Below are 26,530 nucleotides of genomic sequence, written 5' to 3' on the forward strand. Positions count from 1 at the left end.
ATATTAAAAAGCAGAGACATTATTTTGCCAACCAAGGTCTGTCTAGTCAAAGCTATGGTTTTTCCAGTAGTCATGTATGGATGTGAAAGTTGGACTATAAAGAAAGCTGAGTGCTGAAGAATTGATGGTTTTGAACTGTGTTGTTAGAGAAGACTTTTGAGAATCCTTTGGACAGCAGGAGATCCAACCAGTCCAGCCTAAAGGAAATCAATCCTGAATATTTATTGGAAGGACTGATGCTGAAGCTGAAACTGTAATACTTTGGCCACCTGATGTAAAGAACTGACTCATGTGAAAACACCCTGATGCTGCAAAAGATTGAGAGCGGGAGGAGAAGGGATGACAGAGGATGAGATAATTGGATGGCATCACCACCTCAATGTACATGAGTTCGAGTAAACTCTGGGCGTTGGTAATGGACAGGAAGGCCTGGCATGCTGCAGTCCATGGGGTCACAAAGATTGGACATGACTGAGGACTGAACTGAAGTGAACTGAAGCTAAGGCTCTTTAATATTGTATGCTTCATATGTGGAAGAGCAAAACTTGAGTTCTGGCCACATTGCTCCCACGTCCTTGCCTTTAACTTCACTGCTGTACTTAACAGAGTTAAGGAGAAGTGGTTCTCAGTCATGGGTATTGCCAATCAGTATATGCATTTTTAGCTTCCTGTTACTATACCTAGAATCATTCAGGTTACAGAGATCCTGCAGAGAACGAGGAGCCCAGTGGGTTGTTCATTGTTATAAAATAGATTCAGCAGTCATACAACCTGGGTCAGCTATCTGTGCACTTCACTACAGATTTCAATGTAACATGTTTAGAAAACCCACAGAAAGATCAAGGGGCTTCCAGTTGGCTCACAGAGGCTTGGGAGGGCCTCTGGAGGCAAGACAGTCAACCTCCATCAAGTCTGCCACACATAAGCATCTGGGTGGTATTGGTGACATTAGGTGGATGACATTTTGGCCACCAGACCTAGAAATGTTCATATCCTGTCCTGGGTTAATCACATGTATCCTGTGAGTTTCCCAAAGGGACTGTATATACAAGGGTGGTGATGGTGACCAGTAAGAATGTAAAGTACCACTTACTTACTAGTCTTGTAGTCATTACCCCCAGGGCAGCCTTCTGGTAAAACTGTTAGAAAGCTACAAATCTAACCAGGGCTTCTCCTCCCCAAATCCCAATCTTACTGCCAAATGACCGTGGAGGTTAAAGACGGCTATTTCCCAGGCATCTTAGTGCCTGGTGGGAAGGAGAGGAGGGAGAGAGAATGATTGAGACATAAGAGTAAGAGCAAGCCTGCCCAATTTCCTCCAGACTCAGCAGATTCTTCACACAGTCATCCTGTCCACTAATAAATGCAATTGCATCAATTCTGGAATGCAACTGTTAGATCATTAGGTTAGCAACAATTTCTATCCTCTTACATAATCATAGTGTGTTTAAATGGTAAGATTTTAGTATTTTTCAAATTTTATATTAATAATCACTAATTAATTACCTGTATAATGGAAAGAATATACTCAGTAAAATGTGGTACCTAGAATTCAATCTTCCAATCCAAGAACAACATCAAGTGCAATGTTATACATTGCAAATGAAAATGCTAAAGCATCAGTGTATAAACAGAACCCATGAAGCTTAGAATAGTTAAGGAAGACTTCATGAAGAAAACAACTTTTTAACTGGGCCTTAAAAATGGGAATGATGGAAACTATCATTTTTACCATGTTACCTTGATTGACTGGTTGCAGTTTGATGTTTTCCCTTGGTGTTGGGTATGACTTTTTTCTCTTTGGATCAAGTGCCTGGGATCAAGGACTCTTTCTTTTCTGCATCTCCTCTTCACCTCCAATTTCATCTACTATTTTGAAAATATGTAGCAGCTCAATTAAGCTTTGTTAATCAACTACATCAGCATGATCCAAGTCAGGCTAAGTGCTCTGAGTTATTAGCCAACTAGCCAAATTAATGGCAGGTTTCCTTTATCTCTCTAGTTCCTCATCAGAAAACATCTGAGGAACCTTATACAGAGACAGATTTAAACTCAGAGGAAAAGGAAGATGATGAGACTAAATCTGAAGTCAAGGTAAGATCACCTTTCCTTTACTGATAGAAATTTCTGACATATTTAAGAGTGCTGCCATCAGTCAGTCAGTTCAGTCGCTCAGTCGTGTCCGACTCTTTGCGACCCCATGAATTGCAGCATGCCAGGCCTCCCTGTCCATCACCAGCTCCCAGAGTTTGCTCAAACTCACGTCCATCGAGTCGGTGATGCCATCCAGCCATCTCATCCTCTGTTGTCCCCTTTTCCTGCTGCCATAATTATCAATAAACCAATAAATTGTTTCCCTATTTTGTATCTATCATCACCCCCAGAAGATGTGCCCATAAAGGCACATAGCACAGTCTAGCGCTCCTAAGAGATGAGCTTTTAGAATTGCTTCCTTTTCTTAATTGCAACTAAAAATGAAAAGCTGTTTGGTCATACATAACTGGCGCTTCCCAGGTGGTGCTAGTAGTAAAGAACCACTAGTGCAGGAAACAGAAGAGACATGGGTTTGATCCCTGGGTCAGGAAGATCCCCTGGAGGAGGGCATAACAACCCACTCCAGCATTCTTGCCTAGAGAATCCCATGGATAGAGAAGCCTGGCAGGCTACAGTCCATAAGGTTGCAAAGAGTCAGTCACGACTAAAGCAACTTAGCATAGCACATACAGCATAATGTACATGATTGTTGGTAGATAATGTTTTATTGAAGAAAAAATCATTTTATTCATTCCTATAATCTGACTTGATATTTAAAATTGGTAGAACAGTGTATGCTTTATATAAGAACATGACAAAATTGCATACAGCTACACACACACACACACACACACACACATAGCTGATGAACTCTGAATAAGCACTGTGGATTGTGCCAAAGTCATTTTCTTGCTTTTAATACTATACTCTAGTTGTGTGAGATGTTAACATTTGAGGAGGTTGGGGGAAGAATTCATGGGACTTACCTGTACATTTATTTGTAAACTCATGTGAATCTACAATTATTGCAAAATAAAAATTTTTTTTTTCAAAAAAGCATAAGCTTTGGAATCTGGCAGACCTAGATGTAAGCAATATAACCTCTCTACACCTCAGTTTCTCATCTGTAAAACTGGTAATAACAACAGCTACCTCCTGAAACTGTTTTAAACATCAATAGAAAATTTTGAAAACAGCCAAGCACTGTATAATTGTACAGTAATGCTATATTCAAAAACCCAAGCAAAATGAATTATGAATATGTATCGCTGTTTAGCAACCCCAGAACAGATCCCCTTTCCTCTGCCTCACTGAAAAATTAAATATCTGGCTGACTGAATGGTTCTGAAACACAAGCTAGTAGGCTGTGGGCTCAAATGTACTTCACCAATGGTTCATATTCATCATTCCTAATGTGTCCAAATCTAGGTCCCCCCAACAGAGAATCCACTGACCATTAAGGAGTCAGGCAGAAAGCAAGTCACAGGCTCTTCTTCCTGGAGGCAGATACAATGTGGGAACTAGTTCCCAGCAGACTTTCCTTAGAAAGTTGCATTCTTCTGTGTTTGTTCAGCCATCCTTCTGTATTCCGGGCAGACGAGGGCACTGTTACTGCTGTTTTAGCATCCCTAATAGTTGTAGGTATTACATCACCCTGTCTTCTAGAGTTAGGAAACAGTTTGCAACTTCATACAGTCTTATAAAAAAAATTTTTTTTGTCAATGTCTTTGTCTGGTTTTGGTATCAGGGTAATGGTGGCTTCATAGAATAACTTTGGGAGTGTTTCCTCCTCTTCAGCCTTTTGGAAAAGTTTGAGAATGATCAATGTAAGTTCTTATTTGTATGTGTGGTTAGAATTCCCCAGTGAAGCCCTCTGGTCCTGGACTTTTGTTTGCAATGAGTTTTGATCATTATTATTATTATGGATTCTATCTCACTTTCAGTGATCAATCTTCTCAGATTATCTATTTCTTCTTGATTCAGTTTTAGTGGGCTGTATGTTTCTAAAAGCTTGTCAATTTCCTCTAGGTTGTCCAATTTGTTGGCATATAATTATTCATAGTATCATACAGTCTTGGTCAAACAACTTTTGAATGGGCAAATGTAAATAAACTTCACCTGACTTGACATTCAGGAAGTCTGTGAAATCATTAAGTTATATAAAAAGGGTTTAACTATGATCACCTTCAAAACTGAGCATCAATCTACCCTTTTCTGTACCCTGGTCTCCAGAGAATGTCATCTCTGAAGGTGAGGTCTGTGTCAAGTGCACCAGAGCCCAGATTGGGTACCTGAACTCACATGTCATTGCATTGACTCACAATGTGATTTCAACTCATTTCATATCTCTGTGACCTACTTTGCCTATCTTTAGACAGCATATTTATGACCTGCACACTTTTTTGTTATTTATTTTTAATTGAAGGATAATTGCTTTACAGTATCGTGTTGGTTTCTACCAAACATAAACATGAATCAGCCATAGGTTTACAATACTTTATAAAGATGCCACGGGAGTTGTCAGTATGTAAAGGTTCTCATATATAAGAATTCAAATTAGAGTAAATTATTTCAATAATTATAAACAATATGAGTGCTATTGTTTTATTTGTTGTAAAAGAAAAAAAAAAGGAAATATTGTCAGTAAAATAAAGCACATTTCCTCAGGGAAAACCTCAAAGTATTTAAGGCCAAAGGTTTCCATAAGCTATATTTATCATTTACTCTGATATTGCTACTGCTACTGCTAAGTCGCTTCAGTCGTGTCCGACTCTGTGCGACCCCATAGACGGAAGCCCACCAGGCTCCCCCGTCCCTGGGATTCTCCAGGCAAGAACACTGGAGTGGGTTGCCATTTCCTTCTCCAATGCATGAAAGTGAAAAGGGAAAGTGAAGTCGCTCAGTCGTGTCTGACTCTTCGCAACCCCATGGACTGCAGCCTACCAGGCTCCTCCGTCCATGGGATTTTCCAGGCAAGAGTACTGGAGTGGGGTGCCATTGCCTTCTCCGACTCTGATATTACATACTGGTAAAAATAAACAGTGCAGGAACAGGGGTGGCTATAGACAGAGGCCAACACGGTTGGAAAATGTTGAGTAGGATTCAGAAAACTCTGACCACCAAACCTCTGGTTTCTTCCTTCTGCTGTGCTGTTTGTTTAACTCAGGCTCCAAGCCCATCCTGCTAAGATGCTTGTTCCCACTGGGTTTAGGCAGATCACCAACAGCAGAGGTCCTCCTGAGCAGACACAGGTACAGGCTATTGCCATCCTTCTGTGCTTGTGTTGCTTTTTCCCTTGCTGTTGCCTTGTTTAGGCATTTAATGAAGGGCTTTTCTCACAAGAACTTATATGTTAACAGTCAAGGTAGAAAAGCAAGCAGAGTAGGAACAGAGGCTGCCAAACTTCCTCATTTTGGAGAATAGTGGCACGTCAGACTTTTGCTTCTAAAGCCCACAGCTATGAGAAGAGTAAGCAGAATCCACAGTCATGAACAATATAAGTAGGAAGATAGGAGATTTGTGCACTAAAGCCCCAAATCCTGGACCTAGAAATCAATTTAGAATCAGTAAAGGCAATTAGTGTTTCCCAAGGTGGGTGGTATAACCAGGAAAATCATCATTCTAAAATATGTAAGAAAACTAGTAAGAAAAAAGGTAAATTAGAAAAGAAGGTTTAGATACATGCCCTGTTCAAAGCAGGGACAAGGAAGTTGAATGACACCAAGAACAATCACTGATGCTTGTGTTTTATCACTGTCGAAAGCAGATGACCAGGATAGGAGAACACGCATCTGCCTCCAGGTAACAATTCCGACATCTTTTAAGCCTTAGGCCAGGAATTCAAAGATGAAATGAAGCCACAGCCAGTCTAGGAGAGTGAATCATAAGGTTGTGATAAACGTTCCTCCTTGCCCTCAAGAGGAAATGCTCATGGGCGGAAAAAAAAGCTTTAAACCCAAATCATTCATGATTTCTGCTGGAATCACTGATACCACCTGCAGGTAAGATCATGATACAATTTTATCATCATCAGAGAATTCATTCCCCAAAAAGGTGTCCCCTGTTCTGTGGCAGGAGGATCTCTGGTGTGCCAGTTCATAAGAACTTGACAAGCTCAATTTGAGGAGGCAACTGAGACTCATGGGGCAGTCTGGCAGCTGTGAAGGCATGTGCTTGGCCCCCTGACACTGTCTCTGGGAAAGCCACAGTGGAGTCATTTGCTGTGGTTGCTGGCAGTAGTGAAATGGCTACTTTCTGTCATTCATGTCACCAGTTGGAAGTTGAAAGCATGACTCACCGAGGCTGCTTTCCCTGGGCTGTGCATATCACTGCCTCTTTGAAGCTGTAAGGAAGCCAAAGGCTGATGAGAGTTTTTTTCTTGAACACCAACCCTCAGGAAAAAGGAAGTGCTGTTGGCCGTGAGCACCATGAACAGTGTTTCTGGGCACCTATTAAAATAGCAAGGCCTTTTCAGGCTTCTGAGCAAACAGGCTCCTTCATAAAATTTTTTTAAAAGCATAAAAAGCCAAGGTAGAAAGAAAACTGAGGTGAGGGAATGGTTGCTACACTGACTGAGGGCCAGACATTATGCTGGGTCCTATGTATACCTGACTTCATCACTAGTCCTCAATTTGTGAGGAAGGTGACCCCTCCTTTCTTTTGTCTGTGATGCTGCTGAGATTTGGAGAAACTAAGTGAGTTTCCCCAGGGCTCACACATCCAGTAAATGATTGAATTGGAATCTGAAATTAGCAGTTTACTTAATCTTGCATTTACTTTTCTATCTAATTTAACCTATCTACATTATAACTTACTTAATCTACCTAACTAGCAATTTACTTAACCTTTCATCCTCTAACTTTCCTCTTCTGCAAAATGCAGATAAAAAGTGACCTCCTCCAAGTGGCTGATTATATGAGTAATATATAGAAAGCACCTAGCATGATGCCTGGCATACAGAAGATTCTTAGTAATGTTAGTTTCCTATTTAATCCTATATTTATTTATAAACATAATAAACATAGAATAATCTGTATAAGAGATGAAAAGAAGCTGAAAGAAGGTCAGATTTAGGTCTTAAATAGCTTCTCCTAATCTTGAATATGTATCTTTTTGCCAAATGATAACAGATCATGGCCAAATTCAGTTCATTGCTTTCTCACCCTTCTGAATCCCAGAATCTTTCATTTACCAGTTTCTCACCAAGAGAACTACGTGTACTATAAGCACATTTCACTGTTCACTTTCTGTGATGTTTTGAAGTCTGATCATTCTTAGAGATAATAAGAAATTCAAAGAATCCACCAAATCTTGAGCTCCCCAGCCAAGCTCTCTGATCAGTTTCTAGAATGAAGATTCTTAAGGTTTCCTATGTACTACAACCCTGAGAAGCTTATTCACAAAACAGATTCTCAGGCTCCAGCCACAGAGATGCTAATTCAGGAGGTCTGGGGTAGGGCCCAGGAATCTGAATTTTTAACTTGTGCATATGGTGACGAGAATGCAGGTGGTATAAGGACTGCACTTTTGGTCACATGGGACTAGAGGCTATATGTGTAGGCCATTCAGATAAAGAAGAAATTATTAAGGTATATATGGGTTTCATAAGCTAATACAGGGTCCAGAAGGTAGGAGAGTGAGGATGTGACTATATTCATCTTATGAGAATATATTTTTCACTGAAGGAACTACATGAAAAAAAAAAAGAATAATAGTCAGACCACTATTGGCTTTGCTCTTTGACCAATACAAAATTGACCTGACTAAAATATTTGATGTGTCCCATTTGGGTGGCTTATTCAGCTCAATTTAATAAATATCAAAGCTATTGCTATGGGTCACATATGGGAAACAATTCTAACATGGGACCTAAATTCAAGAAACTTATAAGTTTCAGGGGAGAAACAACCTATTTCTAATAATTTATAATACGAAGCAGAATGACATACCTCTGGTAAAATGAATATTATGTATTAGAAGGCAGAAGTTTGAGTAAGCTCATGGACATGAGTTTGAGTAAGCTCCGGGAGTTGGTGATGGACAGAGAAGCCTGGCATGCTGCAGTCCATGGGGTCGCAAAGAGTCTGACACGACTGAGCAACTGAACTGAACTGAGAAGGCAGAAGAGGGGACAGTTCGTAGCAAGTATGTCAGGAACATTTATTCAAAGAAGGTGACATTTGAACTTTAAAGAATAAGTACAGAGTACCAGTCTGGATTCCTACTGTTATATAGAGGTTTCCCACTAACTAGCTATTTTATACCTGGTAGTGTATATAGGTCAGTGCTACTCTCTCAGTTTGTCCATATTCTCCCTCTGGTGCTCTGTAACAACCTAGAGGGGTGGGATGGGGGTATCAAGAGGGAGGGGATAGATACTTATGGCTGATTTCCATTATCAGACACATATAGATGCTTATAGCTGATTTTTATTGTTATACAGCTGAAACCAACACAACACTGTAAACCAAGTATCCTTCAACTGAAAATTTTAAAGAAAGAATAAATGCAACTTTGAACACAATGCAGTTGAAGCCACCAAGGTGAAAAGGCTACAAGCTGTGCAATTCCAACTCTAGGACGTTCTTGAAAAGGCAGAACCCATGGAGACAGCAAAAGATCAGTGGTCGCCAGGGGTTAGTGGGGAGGAGGGATAAATACGCAGAGCACAGAGGAATTTTAGGGCAGAAAAGTACTTTATGACCTGTCAGTGCAGGTTCTTGTTTGCAGCAAATATACCCTCTGGGGATGTGACGGTGGGGGCTGGGGACAAGGGATCTCTGCCTTCCATTCACTTTTGCATGCAACCTAAAACTGCTCTGAAAAATAAAACCTATTTAAAAAATTAAAAGAATAAATGCAACTTTGAAAGGTAGATAAGACAGAGAAGGCCAGTCCAGGATGGGGAAGGAGTAAAGCCTCAGAAATCTGAAGGGAGCATAGGCTATTCTGGGAATAGTCTAAGAAAACTGGGAAGGTAGACCAAAGACAGATTGCTTAAGGCTTTGGTTGAGGGTTTTTGCCAACAAGGGCACCTGTGTACTGGCACGACATGGATACAGCAATGGAGAGTAAATTAGATGAAGACAGGCAGGCTGACCACCTGCCAGCAGTTGTCACAGTCTAGCTGAGATTTCGATGTTGAGAGCCTACTAATGGCAGTGGCAAAAAAAGAAGATGCGCAGAGCTCATACCCATTAGTCCAGATGTTCCGCTGCACCCCCCTACCCCACCAGGAATACTCTAGACTGTTAAAGTTTGATGAATGAAGGAATAGATCAAGGCAGAGAAATAAGAGGATAGATTTAATGGGGAAGGAAAGGAAGATACTGAAGAGCCCTTCAAGTTTTTCATCTTGGATCCCTTAGGAGATGAATTTGTTAGCTAACATAGAGCACTCAGTTCAGTTCAGTTCAGTTGCTCAGTCGTGTCTGACTCTTTGCCACCCCATGAACCGCAGCACGCCTGGCCTCCCTGTCCATCACCAATTCCTGGAGTTCACCCAAACTCATGTCCATTGAGTCAGTGATGCCATCCAAACATCTCATCCTCTGTTGTCCCCTTCTCTTCCTGCCCTCAATCGTTCCCAGCATCAGGGTCTTTTCAGATAAGTCAGCTCTTTGCATCAGGTGGCCAAAGTATTGGAGTTTCAGCTTCAACATCAGTCCTTCCAATGAACACTCAGGACTGATCTCCTTTATGATGGACTGGTTGGATCTCCTTGTAGTCCAAGGGACTCTCAAGAGTCTTCTCCAACACCATAGTTCAAAAGCATCAATTCTTCAGTGCTCAGCTTTCTTCACAGTCCAACTTTCACATCCATACATGACCACTGGAAAAACCATAGCTTAACTAGACAGACCTTTGTGGACAAAGTAATGTCTCTGCTTGTTAATATGCTGTCTAGATTGGTCATAACTTTCCTTCCAAGGAGTAAGTGTCTTTTAATTTCATGGCTGCAGTCACCATCTGCAGTGATTGTGGAGCCCAGAAAAATAAAGTCTGACAATGTTTCCATGTTTCCCCATCTATTTCCCATGAAGTGATGGGACCAGATGCCATATCTTCGTTTTCTTAATGTTGAGCTTTAAGCCAACTTTTTCACTCTCCTCTTTCACTTTCATCAAGAGGCTCTTTAGTTCATCTTTACTTTCTGCCATAAGGGTGGTGTCATCTGCATATCTGAGGTTATTGATATTTCTCCTGGAAATCTTGATTCTAGCTTGTGATTCATCCAGACCAGCGTTTCTCATGAAGTACTCTGCATATAAGTTAAATAAGCAGGGTGACAATATACAGCCTTGACGTACTCCTTGTCCTATTTGGAGCCAGTCTGTTGTTCCATGTCCAGTTCTAACTGTTGCTTCCTGACCTGCATATTGGTTTCTCAAGAGGTTGGTCAGGTGGTCTGAGATTCCCATCTCTTTCAGAATTTTCCACAGTTTATTGTGATTTACAGACATGTAAAAATTGTTACACTAACATTTATGCATTAAAGTTAAAATCACATGAAATAAAACAACCTCAGAAAATTTAGGATGTATGGGCAACTTCCTTTCAGTGTCCTAGGCTTACTTATTTCCTTCACATTTTCTTGGTTGGGGAATGGCAGAACAGTATCCTGTGACATATTCCTTACTTTCTGATATTTTTAACAGAACTACAGACCTGCATATCATTGGTAAAACAATGTTTGTAGTTTTTTGAGAAGACATTTCCTTCCATAAACAAATATTATAAGTAATGTTTAGATATTAGTCCAACCTATAATAGCCAATTTAACCAGTAAGAACAGTGAACTAATTATTAACAATTCTAGCTGGGAAATTCAAGACCTTAGATACAAGAGACCCTAGAAAATTTTGTAAAGTTTGCATCTGGGACCCATTTCCTTATCTTCTCTAGTTGTTTCCTCTTTCCACAAAGCTTCTGGACCACTAATGCGTGTCTCCTCAAGCTTGCTCTTCCCTCCAAAGGATTTCAGTCTATAAAATGTTCTAAAGCCTGCCTCTTCTGCCTCCTCTCTTCTCCCCTACCTCTCGGAAGCTTCCTCCCAATACAGCTGATCTGGACCAGAGGTGAGAGAAATCTGAATGAGCTAGTTCACAGCAATGCATGGCTGAGTGACTGGCAGTCCCTTAACCCCTCTGCAAATACTTGCCATCTTTTAAAAGGGACTGACAGCCCCTTTTATCCAAAGGAATCTTTAGACTGTGGCTTCTTCAGTGAAGTGTAGGAAAAAGTGTGCTGGAAAAAGGTCTGGGAGAGGGAGCAAATAGGATGGAACAGCTGGCTAGGGATTCCCTTGAAGGATAGGTTCTCTAATTGGTTCCTGTTCAAAAGTCCTTCCTATTCTCCACATTAGGACCCACTGAACCTCAAAAATCAGCGGGGTGGGGTTTCCCTTTCCTGGTAGTTCCAGCAATGAAGAGGGCAGACTATTTCCTCTCAAGCTGATATTTTTCACTCTGAGAAATACAATGTCTTCAAGGTCACCCTAGACTGAGGCTGGAGGTTTCCTTTCCTTTCCTTCCTGCTCTCCTCCTCTAAGCCATGCCAATCTATTTTATTCAGAGGTTCTTACTTTCCATACCTCTTTTGCTTTCTTGGGTTTTCATTATTAATTTACAGTGCCAGAAGAGGCTTAACCTTAAAGACTTCCTGTAATGATCACTCTTCATACTTTAAATAATAGGGTAGGACTTCCCGGCTGGTTCAGTGGCTAAGACTCTATGCTCCCAATATAGGGGGCCCAATTTCAATCCCCAGTCAGGGAACTAGACCCTGCATGCTGCAACTAAGACCCAGTGCAGCTAAGTAAATAGATAAATAAATATTTTTGATAAAAATAAATAAATAATGAAGAGGTGGTTTAGCTCCTTATCTGCCTTCCATTTTCTCTCTCAGAATTCAGTCTAGCAGCTTTTCTTTTTAAGAAATGTGATAATATAATAAACCATACCTTTAAATTACCAGATACCATCTCTTTAAAAGAGTTGGAGATGAAGTTGCTCTCTGAGCATTCCTAAAATCATAAAGAGAAATCACTTAATTTCAGGGAAAAACTAATTTGATTCTGTTTCAGATGTTGCTGTCTCTTTTGGGGGGAAAATGTTAATAATCAATTGAAAATTAGCTCTTGATAATATTTACAATGTAAGTTTTAAAAAGATAGATTCTTCAGAGAAATTGAGATTAAAAAAAATTTTTTTTTACAAAATTCCTTTAGGTTTGGCACTTAGCCTATTTTTTTCAAGTTTTGAAAATATGTCTTTCTTCAAAATATAGGGGAGACAAACAATCAGATTCTATGTTGAGTAGATATAGGAAGTCATGATTAAAGGTGATTCAGGAAAAACTGCATGTAGGTTGGTGTCACTTTGAAACCAGGGAGAGGCTAAGGTACTGGGAGTGATGCAGAGCCTGGAGCAGCTACCAGCCTGCCTGCCTTAATGAACACAGTAGGAGGGAGTTCCCCACCTGGTTGGCCTCCCAAAGGAGTAGTTTATGCATTGGTTCCCTTTTACAGCACCAGTTGACTGAGAAAATCCCTTCTTTGGGATGCCCTGGGGTATTTCCTAGTCAGGGTGACTGAAGGAAAACAGGATATGATTTCACAAGAAACTTGTTCTGCTTTCAAATCACCTCATTTTATAATTCATTTAGTGAGGTTTGTAAGGAAACCCTAACAGAGAAATAAAGCAGCAATTGGTGGGTTGGTCTGTGGTCAGTTTTCTTGGCTCATTATTTGAATCAAAGGACCAATATTTGAAAACAAGCATTTATTTGTATATGTTCTCCTCATAGAGCTTTCAGGAAGCTTAATTCAAAAGTTTCCCAAAAGCACTCTAGCTGTAGGTTAGCTTTCATCTCAAAATTGGAAGCAATAACACCTATGTTGGTATTTTATATTATCAACAGAGGAACATTTAATTGCCAAATTACTCACCTCCCTCATTTTACACAGAAGAAAATGGATACCCAGGGAGATTAAGTGACATGGCCAACATCTCCTAGCTAGCGATTAATGTGGGGGCTCTTATACATAAGCAGGTAGCAACTGCCCCACAATTACTGAAGATCAGCATGCTGAGTGCATTACATAATTGCCTATTGTAATCTCCACCTAGTAGATATTAAAGAACCAACCATAAATACCATTTATTAAGCTTTTCCTTTGTGCTAAGTATTTTAATGTTTGCCAACAAAGGTCCATATAGTCAAAACTATGGTTTTTCCAGTAGTCATATATGGATGTGAGAGTTGGATCATGAAGAAGGCTGAGCACCAAAGAACTGATGCTTTTGAATTGTGCTGGAGAAAACTCTTGAGAATCCCTTGGACAGCAAGGAGATCAAATCAGTCAATCCTAAAGGAAATCAACCCTGAATATTCATTGGAAAGACTGATGCTAAAGCTGAAGCTGCAATACTTTGGCTATAAAGAGCTAAGTCATTGGAAAAGACCCTAATGCTGGGAAAGACTGAAGGCAGGAGGAGAAGGAGGTGACAGAGGATGAGATGGTTGGATGGTATCACCGACTTGATGGACATGGGTTTGGGCAAACTCCAGGAGATAGTGAAGGACAGGGAAGCCTGGCCTGCTGCCGTCCATAGGGTCATAGAGTTACACCCGACTGAGCAACTGAATAACAACAATCACAGTAACCTTCTGATATAGATATTTTTACACCTATTTTACTCATAGAGAAGTAAGGTGCTACCCAAGGCCACTTTGAAAAAAAAAAACAAGCTGGGGATTTCCACCCAGATTTACCTCTCATGCCTCAGTTTGTATGTTTTTCACTCAGTTTTCACTCTTTAAGAGATTTTCAAATTATAGGTCACAGTGGTAACAGTGAACTCAGGTGGGTTTACTAGCATTTATAAATAAATAAATAAGTAAAAGAATAGAGTGCAATGGGATAGAATTTAAAATAGAATGTATCCAATCACAAAATCACACAAACATTTTTCAGTTACATGTACATCTGTTGTATGTTTTTTCCAACACCACCAAACAATTAACTCAGTTCTACACAGTCTACTTGGAGATAGCATCAGATTCCAAACAATGAGGACTCAGCCTTATTAAGACTGCTCCCAAGCCCCTTCAGAGGCCAAAGGCAAACACAAGTTGTCACCTGTGCTTCTGAGAAACTGGCTAGGTGCTTCCTAAAAGTTACCTCATTAACATAAACCCAAGTGTGGTTGAAAGGGATTTGTTATAAATATCAAGACACTCTTAACACAGCAAATTTTAGGAGCTCTGTGCCAGATGAAAATCAAATATCGATTTCTCAACTATAAATCACAATATATATGTGTAAGTGTTATTATGTAAACATTTTTCCTGTGGACTGTGGTCAGATTTTGAAAGCCACTGCACCAAACTAATCCATCTAAACCTTAGCAAAACACTGGTATATAGTGCAGGTAACTGCAGGCTCTCATTAAAAGAGTCCCCAGATCTGCTGTGGGTCCTTCCATATATCCTCAAAAACATGGGTGTTGTATTCCATCAACCTTGATTGACAGAGGACTCTCCTTCCACCCTAACACCAACTGTCTGACATGTGGCCATAAGAACATAGGTTGACACAACCAAGTCCATACCCAGGCATTTCAGCAAGCCTGTGAAGTCCTCTCAAACATGACAGTCTGTATTAGAGGGGCATCATCATTCTGTATAAAAGATGACAAATTTCAGACCTGTACCTTGAGTCACTGTTATTTTTCCATCACTATAAAAGGTTGTCATGAAATAAGAGACTCTACAATCCACCATAGTAACAATAGATCACTAGAGTTAGAAAGAGCACAGTTCATTTCACAAGTGTAAGTGACTTTTACAGTGAGAGGGGGTTTTGTTAATAATGATAGCTACTCTTTCTGAAGGTATTGCATGTTGTGGATTCAAAGGTGAATAAGGCTGGAGCTCAAAGTCTAGTGGGTATTTTTGTCGTTGTAACGTCACAGAGGAGGAACTAGAAAGGGATGCAGTGTAACATTAACTGCCATAGTAATTAGCTCAACATTACATAGAAAATGTGAAGAAAGAGCTTTGATAGTGTGGTGAAAATACCTAGATTGGTTTGAATCCAAGGACTGGTATTTACTTCTGTGTATGATTGAAGTGAAAAATAAATTCTAGTCTCTGGTCTAGAGAGTCTAAGACTAAAATATATTTAAGAGGGAACTAAAATATATTTAAGAGGGAACTAAAAATTTAGATTCTCATTGAAATGATAGCCTATATTAAAAGAAAAAATATGAACCTGAATGGAAGATTGTTCTTATATTTTAGAGCTAAATTAGCAAAGCTAGTATCTCAAATCCTTTTATTAGCCTGCTTTCTGGATATGATACCAGGTTTGGGAAGATATCTATAAAAGGATATAAATATCCTTTATATATATATAAAAGGATAGAAAATCCTTGGTTTTCTTTCATACACTGAACTTTTTAAAATTGCTGTTTCTGTGGTCTGCATTGTAGATAATAAAACAAGCTTAACTTGACTGCTCTCTGCTAATCCAGATAGAGGATTCTCTTGCATTGTCTACATCTATCTGAGCAGCCTGTCACTCTGACCTGTTCTGCAAGTTAGTTCATCTGAGACTGGGCAAAGCTCATCCTTCAACTTTTAGTTCAAATTACAAGGAATCTTTGTGTTTATTCATTAAGTTTCCCTTAATGATACTTTTGCAAGAGGGCCCCTTCTAAATCTCTACTCTCTTTTGTGACAGTGTAAAATAACTCATTTAAACAGAACCTAGCAGGCAGGAAGAACTCAAATGCTGGCTAATTATTTACTTGCTCATTATTGGTTAATACCTTTATTATAATACTACGGTCGCTATCAGTATGATACACAAATTCACGTTCTTGTTAAAATTATATTTTCTTGAAAGTAAATTCAGTAGGGGTCTTGTTTCTTCTTGAGAATTAAATGCCCAGTGTTATTCTGAAAAAGATCTGCAACCCTATGTGGCAGATAGTGCTGTTACCAGAAGGGGGACCCCCTCCCCCCCACTTACAGGGCCCAAGAGTGGGCTCTAATACTCGGAAATGAATTGTCTGAGGAGACACACGTACTGACAGAGCAAGAGAGCTTTTTGGGAAGGCGCCTGAGTGGAGAGTAGCAGGGGAAGCAAAGGCAGGTTTGGCAGCTATGGCAGGGAAACCTGCCACATGGCTCTCAGGTTTTATGGTAATGGGGTTACCTTTCTGGGTTGTCTCTGGCCAGTCATCTTGCTTAGCCCATATTTGGTCTGACTCAAGGTCCTTCCTGGTGACACAAACATTTCTCAGCTAAGATGTATCCCAGCATAAGGGTTTCTGGGAGGTTGGCAGGACATATTATGGATTGGCACCTCCTCCTTCCTTTTGGCCCCTCTCAAATTCTCTCAGAAGCAGCATTTTGTTCCTTATCAGGACCTTCTGTTGTGAGATAGTTCATGCAAGTGGTTATTATTGTGCCTGGCCAAGGCAGGCAGTTGCATGGGTTCCATGTTCTAGGGGAGGAAATCAAGAGATTCAGTGAATTTGCCCAAGGTCTTAGAGGTGGCTCATAGTGGAGCAGGACTTCCAACTATCAGCTGGCTTTACCAGCTGCATGGGTGACCACTCTGCACTGCCCAAGGAGGCAGTGTGATGGAACGGACTTGTGATTACCAGCCTGTGAAAACTGGACCCCAGACTTATCTCATCTCTGCCTTTAGCTCTCTTTCTAAGCTTGAGCAGGTCACAACTTCTCCAAACCTTGATTTCTTACCAAAGAAATAGAAGACATTTGGGAATAGAAAAATATAGGTAAGAGCCCTCCTCCCCAAACAAATAGATGATCTTACCAAAATTTCTTTCACTTTAGAATGAAGAAATACTTGAAAGCAGTCATGATGCAGACAACCCTGAGCCAGAGCAGCCTGATGGTTCCAAAAATCTTTCTCACAGCAGGTAAGATTTCACATCCCTTTGTAGAAGTCATTTTAACCTTTTAAGGGGTGAGTGTGGTAGGGGGAGGAAGGTGGGATATATTCACTTTTAAATCTCATAACTAATCTTTCCTAGGTAAATTAACATATTTATTCTGTATACTAACTAACCTTCATTATTTACCCATGAACAAAATTCATGAATTTCATAAAAGCAACAAGCAGGAGCTGAAAAATGGCACCTACAAAGGCTTTTTAAAAACACTGGATTATCAAGAAAATTGTAAATGAAAAGCTATTGCTAATATGAATTATTGATTTTAAAGCATTTAAAGGATATAGGTTCCCCAGAGACACAATTTATACAAGTGTAATGCTATCTGGGGGGCTTCCCTGGTGGCTCAGTGGCAAAGAATCTGCCTCACAGTGCAGGAGATGCGGGTTTTATCCCTGGGTCAGGAAGATCCCCTGGAGAAGGAAATGGCTATCCACTCTAGTATTCTTTCCTGGAAAATGTCATGGACAGAGGAGCCTGGCAGAGTACAGTCTAGGGGTATTGATTTTATTGACACAAAAGAGTCGACACAATTGAATGACTAGACAGCAGCACAGATGCTATTTTTGGCCTACAGAAAGGTATCTGCGTGCATATGAATGCTCTCTTGATCAGAAAGCCTAAATTATGGCAGTTAAGACCAAAAGGATGAGATGGTTGGATGGCATCACCGACTCTATGCACATGAGTTTGAGTAAGCTCCAGGAGTTGGTGATTGACAGGGAAGTCTGGCTTGCTGCAGACCATGGGGTTGCAAAGAGTTGGACATGTCTGAGCAACTGAACTGAACTGAAGACCAAAAGCATGAAAGGAAACTCACTTTTTAAAAAATCTTTACACTCAGAATTCTCATCATTACCTCTAATCTAGCATTTGTCATGTTTTTTTACCGACACCATTTGACTTACAAATTCCTTTATGAGCTGCTTTTATCGCCCAGTCTATCACGTTTAGCTCTTAGCAGGCCTCCATAAACATGCTTGTAATGAAATGAACAAATATCTTTCAGAACTCGCCTCTTGATTAAAGCTAATATTAATTAGACTACTTGCTATTCTTTCCCTTTAAAGTGTATTCAAGGAAACATGTGGGCTATTACTGGTTGAAATATACCTTTGAGTTATAGTAAAAGGAGCAATTCAGCATATCTGAATTAGGTTGGGTTGTGTCTGAGATGAACCACTTGACAATGTGTTCTGTTGTTTTCCTTGACAGTATATCATTGGGGACTTCTCTATTACTACAACCACACTTACTTTTATAATTGTAGTTTGTCTTATAGTGAATGCTTTAAGTTAATTGGTGAATTATTATATTAATTTATAGTAGTGGTTTAGTCACTAAGTCATGTCCAACTCTTTGCCACCCCATGGACTGACTGTAGCCCCCTAGGCTCCTCTGTCCATGGGATTCTCCAGGCAAGAATACTGGAGTGGGTTGCCATTTCCTTCTTTAGGGGATCTTTCCAACCTAGGGATTGAACCCAGGTTTCCTGCATTTCAGGCAGATTCTTTACCGACTGTGCCACAAAGCAATGATTAAATCATACTTCTAATGAGAAAAACAAATAGGAAAAGTTACAGCATTTAATGAAACAAAAATATATAAGATTCTTACAAAAGAACTTTGAGAAAAAGCCAAATTAGCTAGTGGATTGAGCAGGAGATAGGAGAAACTGTAAGATTACTCATTTTGTTCTCCCAGAAGCTTTGAATAACTACTATAAGGTCATACCTTTGCTGTAACAATTTAATCTGTATTTCCTTTTTTACTTTTGATTTTACAGTTTTGAGTTTTTAATGTATAACTAATATAAATTTGTTGGGCTACAGTTGGATAGGTATAATATGCTTGGCATATAGTAAGCATTCAGATTTTGTTGAATAAATTATAAACTTTTAAGTAGTACAGGTAAAATGTTATAACAATGTCCATTAAGGGTTCTGAATAATTAATCTCTTTTCACATTTGGATGGCTTGCCAGAATAACATTACTTTATTATATTTGGAAAAAGTAATGATTTTAAGCATTATGTGATAATACTGGGCATAGTCCCTACCTTCAGAACTTATATTTTAGCTAGGGAAAAAAACGCATGAAATGATTCCTAGGTAGCACAATAATGTATGTGATTCAGTATGTATTTTAGAGGGAGGGGAGGAGATGCTTAATGGAAGAGCAGAATTGGGGTTGTAGATATAAGATTTCAACAACTTCAGGAGAAAGTGTTTCTAAAAAGGGAAACCAGTTTATGCAAGGTAAGGTTGGTCATGAACAAAATTTGTGGTGGGTAATGGTGGCTACAAGGAGTGAAGGAGGAGGAGAAGATTAGATAAAACCTTGAAAACCAGGCAGAAGAGATTGGACTTGATGCTGGAGGCAGTAAGGAGCCTTTGAGTTCTGGAGCAGAGTAACATCATATAATGAAAGCTTGAGGCTAGTCCCACTGCAGGACAAACATAGTTACGGAGACATCTAACATTTCTCTCATTATTACAGAAGAACGAATAACCCTGTATATCAGTAGTTCTCTGTTCTGATTCTCATTGTAGCTGTGGTATTCAATTAAAGTCCCAAATACAGGTCAACTCAACTCTTCTGTGTAATTATCATTTAAGTCCCAACTACAAACACCCCAGCCATGCCTCACAAGTAAAAAGTTCTACTGCAACCAAATAATTCAGGTGCTTCTGAGTTTTAAAAATATATATTGAATCACATCATCTAGTATGATAAAGAATCAAGAAAGAATCAGGTGAAAAGCAGATGATCACATACTATGTACAAATCTACTGAAATACCAAACACTGCAGAGCAGGCCTAAGAACATTCCTAATGTTAAGAGACTAGGGCTAAATTTGAATCAATGTTTGGCTAGTTAATGATACCAAATAAAAGGAAAATGGTGTCTTAAGGCACTATGGCTATAGTTCTTATTTCATCTTTTCCTAACAGTCTATTAGGAGAGAAGACTTCCCCCACTTAGACATTCCAGAAGAAACCTTTCAACAAACAAAAGAAGCACTTTAGATGGCTCCACAATGCAGACAACACAGCAATCCTCTATCCTGGGCATAGCAGCAAGTCTGAACAGGAAATAGGATTAAGATCACGTATTACAGGCCTCTCTGACATTAAACAGAACCAGTTGATGACATAAACAAATAGTGTTCACCCAGGAGTTTAAAAGCCTTTGTGAAAATACACATCTGTTGACAATTTTCAAGTTGTTTATTGGAAATCACAGATTTATTTTTAAAAACCCTCTAATTATTTTGCCATATAAGAGCAAAATTCAAATAATATAAATAACATTTTGGTATAAAATTAATAATATGGAAAACAGATGTAAGCCAACCAAGAGGTAAAAAGTTTTTAGCAATAATACTGTATATAACCATCAATTGACCATCCAGGCTGAAAGTTTATTTTCCCTTTATTGATGACTTTTAAAAGATAGCCTTGCACTGAAGCACCAAAAAGTTTTTTTCCTTCCTTTTTAAAAGGTTGGAATCCTTTATTTACAATTATTCTTCTCAGTACTTTAAGTCTGATGAAGGAAGTATCTAGCAATTTCCTTATTAAAAAAAGGAAGTGCCTTCATATTTCCTCTAAATTTAATGTTTCATTCTGTGTTAAGGAAAAATAAAAGATGAACACAATTGAAGGGAGCTCTTTCACAAATAAATAACTGTTTCACAAAAGTATTGATGTAAACAAGATCATTTTGATGGGCAGAGACAAGGATGTTCTCAACCAATAGCACATTTAAACAGTTACAAGTATAGATACACAGGGCATATATATGACCAAAGGACAAATGGTATTAAAGGATCAACTAATAAAAATTAATTACAAACCTGCTTTGTCAAAAATGCACTTTTGTTCTCTACAGTTTTTAAAATTGGTCAGAAATTTTAAATTGTAATGATCTAAAAACCCTGAACCTACTCTGAAAGTAACTACAAACTAGAATGTTTGACACCGTAGTTTTGACATGAGTTAAAAATGCTAAATTATCTCAACAATCAATGTAAACAAGCTTTGATTTTCAAAATAGAAAAAATTAACAAAAAGTTTCTGTAAACAATGAAAAGCTACCTGCAACAAATTATATATATATATATATGTGTGTGTGTGTGTGTGTGTATATTTATATATCATCATCATCCAGTTATGTATACTGAGAATTCTTTTTTAGTTTTTTTGGGTGTTTCAGACATCATTTCAAGTGATACATCTTAGTTTTCCCTAACACACACCTTTGCAGACAAAGTGTTTATAATCAGTTTAACTGCTTTTGCTGAAGTCATTAGTTTGCCTTTCATATAATCCCCCTAACAACAGACCTCACCTAGTTCTTTCTGTAGTGAGGGGAGGTTGTTTGTATCATAGCCACATTGTCATCCTGCCATGTAAAATAAATCTAACTTCTGCTATTGGATCTCAGCCACATCTCTTTTATTACAAGGAACATACAGCTTTACAAATGTTTTAAACTTCATTCAGGTGACTTTTCTATCACTTTCATTCTGAAATATTTAGAAGCTGAATATCACCTCTGATAAGTCATTTTCCTGAAAGAATACATTTTTTTAGCTACTACAGTTTTGACGTTTAAAACTCTCAGTTTTAAAAGCTAAACTCAAAACCAACTGGTTTATGAGACCCTGTTGGAGAAGGGTGGGCTGATTTTAGTAATTAATACAATTTAGACATTAAAACATTTATTTTATAAATTATGGAGAAAAGAATCTCATAATGTTCTATCTTTCATTTTGAATTCTTCTCCATTATTATATTCCTTTATGTAAACTACATTCAAATAGCTGCCTTAAAAACAGACCGATACTGAATATTTTAAAACCAGTTGAAATTTCATTAAATTATTGATAAAATCAACCTATTTGAATTAGCAATGATTTATCTCTAGCAAAGGACCCTCTGAGTAAGACACTGTCCATGTTTTGTGTCATTGTCTAATAATAATAATAATAAAACATAATAAAGTACTAGTTAGGATAGAGCTAATGACTTCTCAAATTTCACATTAAACTTTGAAAAAATATATAAATATATTTAAAATGACTCCAATACTGTCCAGGTAAAATAGCTACATGAATGTGACAGTAAATGATTTGGCGGTTTATAAAGAAATTGTGTATCTTCTCCTAAGTCTCCCCTGAAGAACAGGAAACTTTCTTTGACCAGGTTCATGTACTTTCATCCATGCCAGTCCTCCCTTGCCCCCACCAACTCCCTCAAGTGCTCTTTAACAAGTACCTGGTCCAACAACATATCCATTTCTTTGAAATGTTGTGCTATACATTTACTTGGTATTTTCCAAAAGCAGTTTTCCTAACACCTAGGCACCTTAATAACTTTTCTACTCCTCCAATATACACATGGTACTGAGAACTTAAAATTCCCTTTAGTTTTGTTTTCATATGCTGCTGCTGCTGCTGCTGCTAAGTCGAGTCAGTCGTGTCTGACTCTGTGCGACCGCATAGACGGCAGCCCACCAGGCTCCTCTGTCCCTGGGATTCTCCAGGCAAGAATACTGGAGTGGGTTGCCATTTCCTTCTCCAATGCATGAAAGTGAAAAGTGAAAGTGAAGTTGCTCAGTCATGTCAGACTCTTAGCAACCCCATGGACTGCAGCCTACCAGGCTCCTCCATCCATGGGGTTTTCATATGAACCTTGTCTAAATCTAAATTCCTTGAAATGAATTTAGGCAATGAAGTAGGTAAGTTATATTGAAGGGCTTCTAGAATCAAAGAAACATTCTGATAGACTAGGCTTTCAAAATATTCCTTTGTTCTTCATATTCATTTCTCTTATGGTATAGACAAACATTTAAAAGTTTCTTTATCCAGGTTTGGCTCAGTGACAGTGATAAAATACAACATTCAAGTACTATTAGGCAAAGGCAGCCCTACAGGGATATGTATCCACATAGGTCAGTTTGCAAAGGAGGACTATCTTAATTATTCTGCAGTACATCTGACCAAAGAAACCTTTTGAAATTGTTTTTACTTTTGGGTCTGTGGCATCCGTCCAGAGGTCCTGAAGGTCTTCTACATGCCCATGAGATGTCATCATTTTTTCATAGATGCAAGGATGGTAAGGGGTTTTACCTTCCCCGGAAAAAAACACATGGTATTGTGGTACTATCCCTATTTTATTGGCACAGAGGCCCATGAACACATCATCTATGTAAAGGCTAGAGTTAAGTGTCTGTGATGCCTCATAGACTTTGGCAGCCACATCACCAGAGATCACGTAGGCGGCTCCAGCGGTATAGTCAGGGTAAGCTGGCCACTGGTACATTTCATAAGAAACATAGTATTTGCTGCGTTTGTCTCTAACGGGAGGGGCACCACGGTGAACACGACCAACCCAAAAGTCTTGAACACCAATTCGTTCTAAACTTTGAAGGTATTCAATAAGATTTGGCATGTGAATAAATATGTCATCATCAGCAGTCATGAGGAATTTGGCATGTGGACAAAAGCGATTTGCCCAACTGAACTGGAGAAGAAATTTAAGAGTAAGATTATAGAAAGAATCAGCAAAGTCTTGCTGAATTATATCATTGTACATTTTATCTTCCCAAACCAGCCTTTTCTGAAGTCTTTCTCTTATCAGTGGGTCAGAAGGTGTTCCTAAGACAAACAGAGTTTTGATGTTGGCGTTAAGTTGAGAGCAAACATACTTCTCGTTGCCCCACGTTTTCCTAATGGCAGAACGGCGATTGTAATTTTCAGGCGCAGTCTTTACAAACAGTAAGAGCAGGACATCTTGCATTTGACACTTATCCTCATGGTTAATCAAGTACTGGTAACGAGGAACCCCGTCCTCGCTGCGCTTAAGAGACAGGCTGTCATTCACAAAATTGTAGCTATTTATGAGGTATCTGTAAGAGTAGGACTTCATATGGCTCACGATGTGATTATCGATCGGTATCCAGAAGAACATCAGGCTTAGTACAAAACAAGTGGCAAATAACTGAATAAACTGCCATTTTTTTACTCTCCTGCCACTAACAAACATTCTGACGTCCATCCAGTTCTGTTTTTATTTAGGGTCAGTTTTAAATGAGTGCTTGCTTCTTCAAAACCATAGGACTGTGTATTCTGTAGAACAGATGTCCGTGTTGGTCATTAAAAATGTAAAAGGAGCTCCTTATTTCATAAAATATTTTCTTTTAATACCATTTTTTTCGGAGACCACAAAAGAACGGAACACGCTGCAGAGTGACGCTGGCACATCAGAATGCTCCCACTCTGACATCCTTCATTAAGTTCAAGGATTGGCCTTACGCAGCTATTCTGTGTAGTCCTTTTTGTGAAAGTTAAGTGCAACCTATTAGAGTCAGGAAGAGAAAAAAATTACAAGTGAATGGATTACTGAGTTACCAGAAAGAAACATACTCTTAATTCCTTAAAAACAATATGTAACCTGACTGATCTGGATAAAATGTGATGGGGCAGCTGGTGTTGAGTAGACGCATACAGCTGTTTATTTTTTCAGGGGAATCCGAGGAAAGGGAAAGAACCACCCTCTACCTTCTTCTCATTCAGAATACAAAGACCCTTTTCTCTTCTCAAGCCTAGGAAGAAAACCTCCAAAATGTCTGTCATCTTACATACCTAAAGTTCAAGTTTCTTAAATGGGTATGTCCATGAATATATTGACTTGGAATACAGTCACAATGAAAGCAGGTATATAGTTCAAGGAACAATACTCAATGAAACGAAAGTTCATAATAGTAAAAATACATTAAAGCTTGCCCCAGACAAGGCAGAAATAGGAATAATATATATTTTTTCAAACCAAGATTCATAATCAAGAAGTTGAGATATGCTTCTCAAAAGCATAGTCCCAACTCTCTAACCAAAGTGGCTTTTCTGTACAGTCATCTTGTTTCTGTTTTCTTCCATTTGGAAACTCCATAGGCACCTTGAATTTAACATTTTCAAAACCAACTGCACACACTGAGAGCACCAGGCAGTACCGGCCTAACCTGGGTGGTGGGGCCTTTCACATCCAGCTGTATTTCTCGTTGCCCAAGGTAACTCCACACGAGGGTGATAACTGCACAAGCGAGGCATGCAAAAAGCCCAAGGAGGACAGGAGATCAGAACCAAGCCTTGGTGATAATTCAGAGATCAGCACAGGTAAACTTTTATCCCTAAGGGTATAGATTTTTAAATTGCTAGCACTTCACTTTCACTTTCCACTTTCATTGGAGAAGGAAATGGCAACCCACTCCAGTGTTCTTGCCTGGAGAATCCCATGGACGGAGAAACCTCGTAGGCTGCAGTCCATGGGGTAGCACAGAGTCGGGCACGACTGCAGCGACTTAGCAGCAGCAGCAGCACCACTTAGGAAGCCTCAAAAGCTTTAAAACAAAGAAAGAAAGAAAGAAAAAGGAAAAGCATAAAAGAGAATGGCAGAGTGCATTGAAAGTAGTTAGGTATCATTTTGTGAAATTTTAAGTTTTGTGTGTAAATACCTTCAGGGTTGTAAAGTAAAATGCATTTCTGTTGTAAAGTAAAATGCAAAAAAGTGAGGAATACTGCTGTAAGGGCTAGATCAATATTGGTAATTTGCCCCTTGGTTTGGGTGGTCATGGCAGACTGAATGAATACTCTAGGGTAGGATGAAAGAAGACTCTTGAGCGTCCCTTGGACTGAAAGGAGATCAAAACAGTCAATCCTAAAGGAAATCAACCCTGAATATTCATTGGAAGGACTGATGCTGAAGCTGAAGCTCCAATACCGATACTGAAGGACTGAAGCTGAAACTCCAAAAATCCCCCTGATGTGAAAAGCCGACTCATTGGAAAAGATTGATGCTAGGAAAGATTGAAGGTAGGAGCAGAAGGGGACGACAGAGGACAAGATGGTTGAATGGCATCACCAATTCAATGGACATGAGTTTGAGCAAACTCTGGGAGATAGTGAAGGAAAAGGGAAGCCTAGCGGGCTGCAGTCCATGGGGTTGCAAAGTCAGACAAGATTGAGTGACTGAACAATAACAAGGGTGAGAGACAGCAAGAAACATCCGTTTCTGATGGTGGCATCTGCTTACACTTTGCAAAATTGCTTTCATTGGGGAGGTGGAGTGGGGGAGGGGCACTTCCTCTCAGTCTTAACTGTGCTCACTTAGGTAAGGCCCAGCTCTGAAGGCCCAGCCTTCTGCCTCTTCCACAATACACAAAGAAGGAACTGGAAGCTTCATGCAAAGTAACAGAGAATCTCTAACGGCAGATTTTAAGACAGCTTAAGTGTTTAAGAATTCTAAGAAAAATCTCAATTGAAACTAATTTGCTGTTTCTATTCCAAGAGATCCCGGGAAGGAAACAAAAAGAAGAGTAACCTTTGGAACCACAGGCAAAACTAGCTTCCCATTTCTGAGCAGCTGCACTCACTATGTTCCAAGGGCAGCTTTGCTTTGCACCTATTCATGGTTGTCTACAAGACGGAGCTTCTTGCTAGAC

General features: G+C 39.2%; 2 protein-coding genes across 6 annotated transcripts in view; one reads left to right on the plus strand and one right to left on the minus strand.

Moving 5' to 3' along the window:
- MCF2L2 (MCF.2 cell line derived transforming sequence-like 2) overlaps positions 1-26,530 on the plus strand; it is a 259,746-nt gene that overhangs the window by 137,364 nt on the left and 95,852 nt on the right. For all 4 annotated transcript variants that reach the window (XM_005201629.5, XM_005201631.5, XM_005201630.5 and 1 more), the window contains 2 exons: positions 2,003-2,094; positions 16,906-16,991. In XM_005201629.5, coding sequence (XP_005201686.2) covers positions 2,003-2,094; positions 16,906-16,991 — 178 coding nt within the window. The remainder of the gene's footprint in view (positions 1-2,002; positions 2,095-16,905; positions 16,992-26,530) is intronic.
- B3GNT5 (UDP-GlcNAc:betaGal beta-1,3-N-acetylglucosaminyltransferase 5) overlaps positions 1-26,530 on the minus strand; it is a 75,593-nt gene that overhangs the window by 37,896 nt on the left and 11,167 nt on the right. Inside the window, 1 exon segment of one of the 2 annotated variants that reach the window (NM_001076979.1) lies at positions 23,062-24,528. In NM_001076979.1, the coding sequence (NP_001070447.1) occupies positions 23,062-24,090 (1,029 nt within the window). In that variant the 5' untranslated portion in view covers positions 24,091-24,528. 2 annotated transcript variants of the gene reach the window in all.

This window comes from Bos taurus, chromosome 1 (genome assembly GCF_002263795.3).
Source record: "Bos taurus isolate L1 Dominette 01449 registration number 42190680 breed Hereford chromosome 1, ARS-UCD2.0, whole genome shotgun sequence".
Classification (NCBI taxonomy): Eukaryota; Metazoa; Chordata; class Mammalia; order Artiodactyla; family Bovidae; genus Bos; species Bos taurus.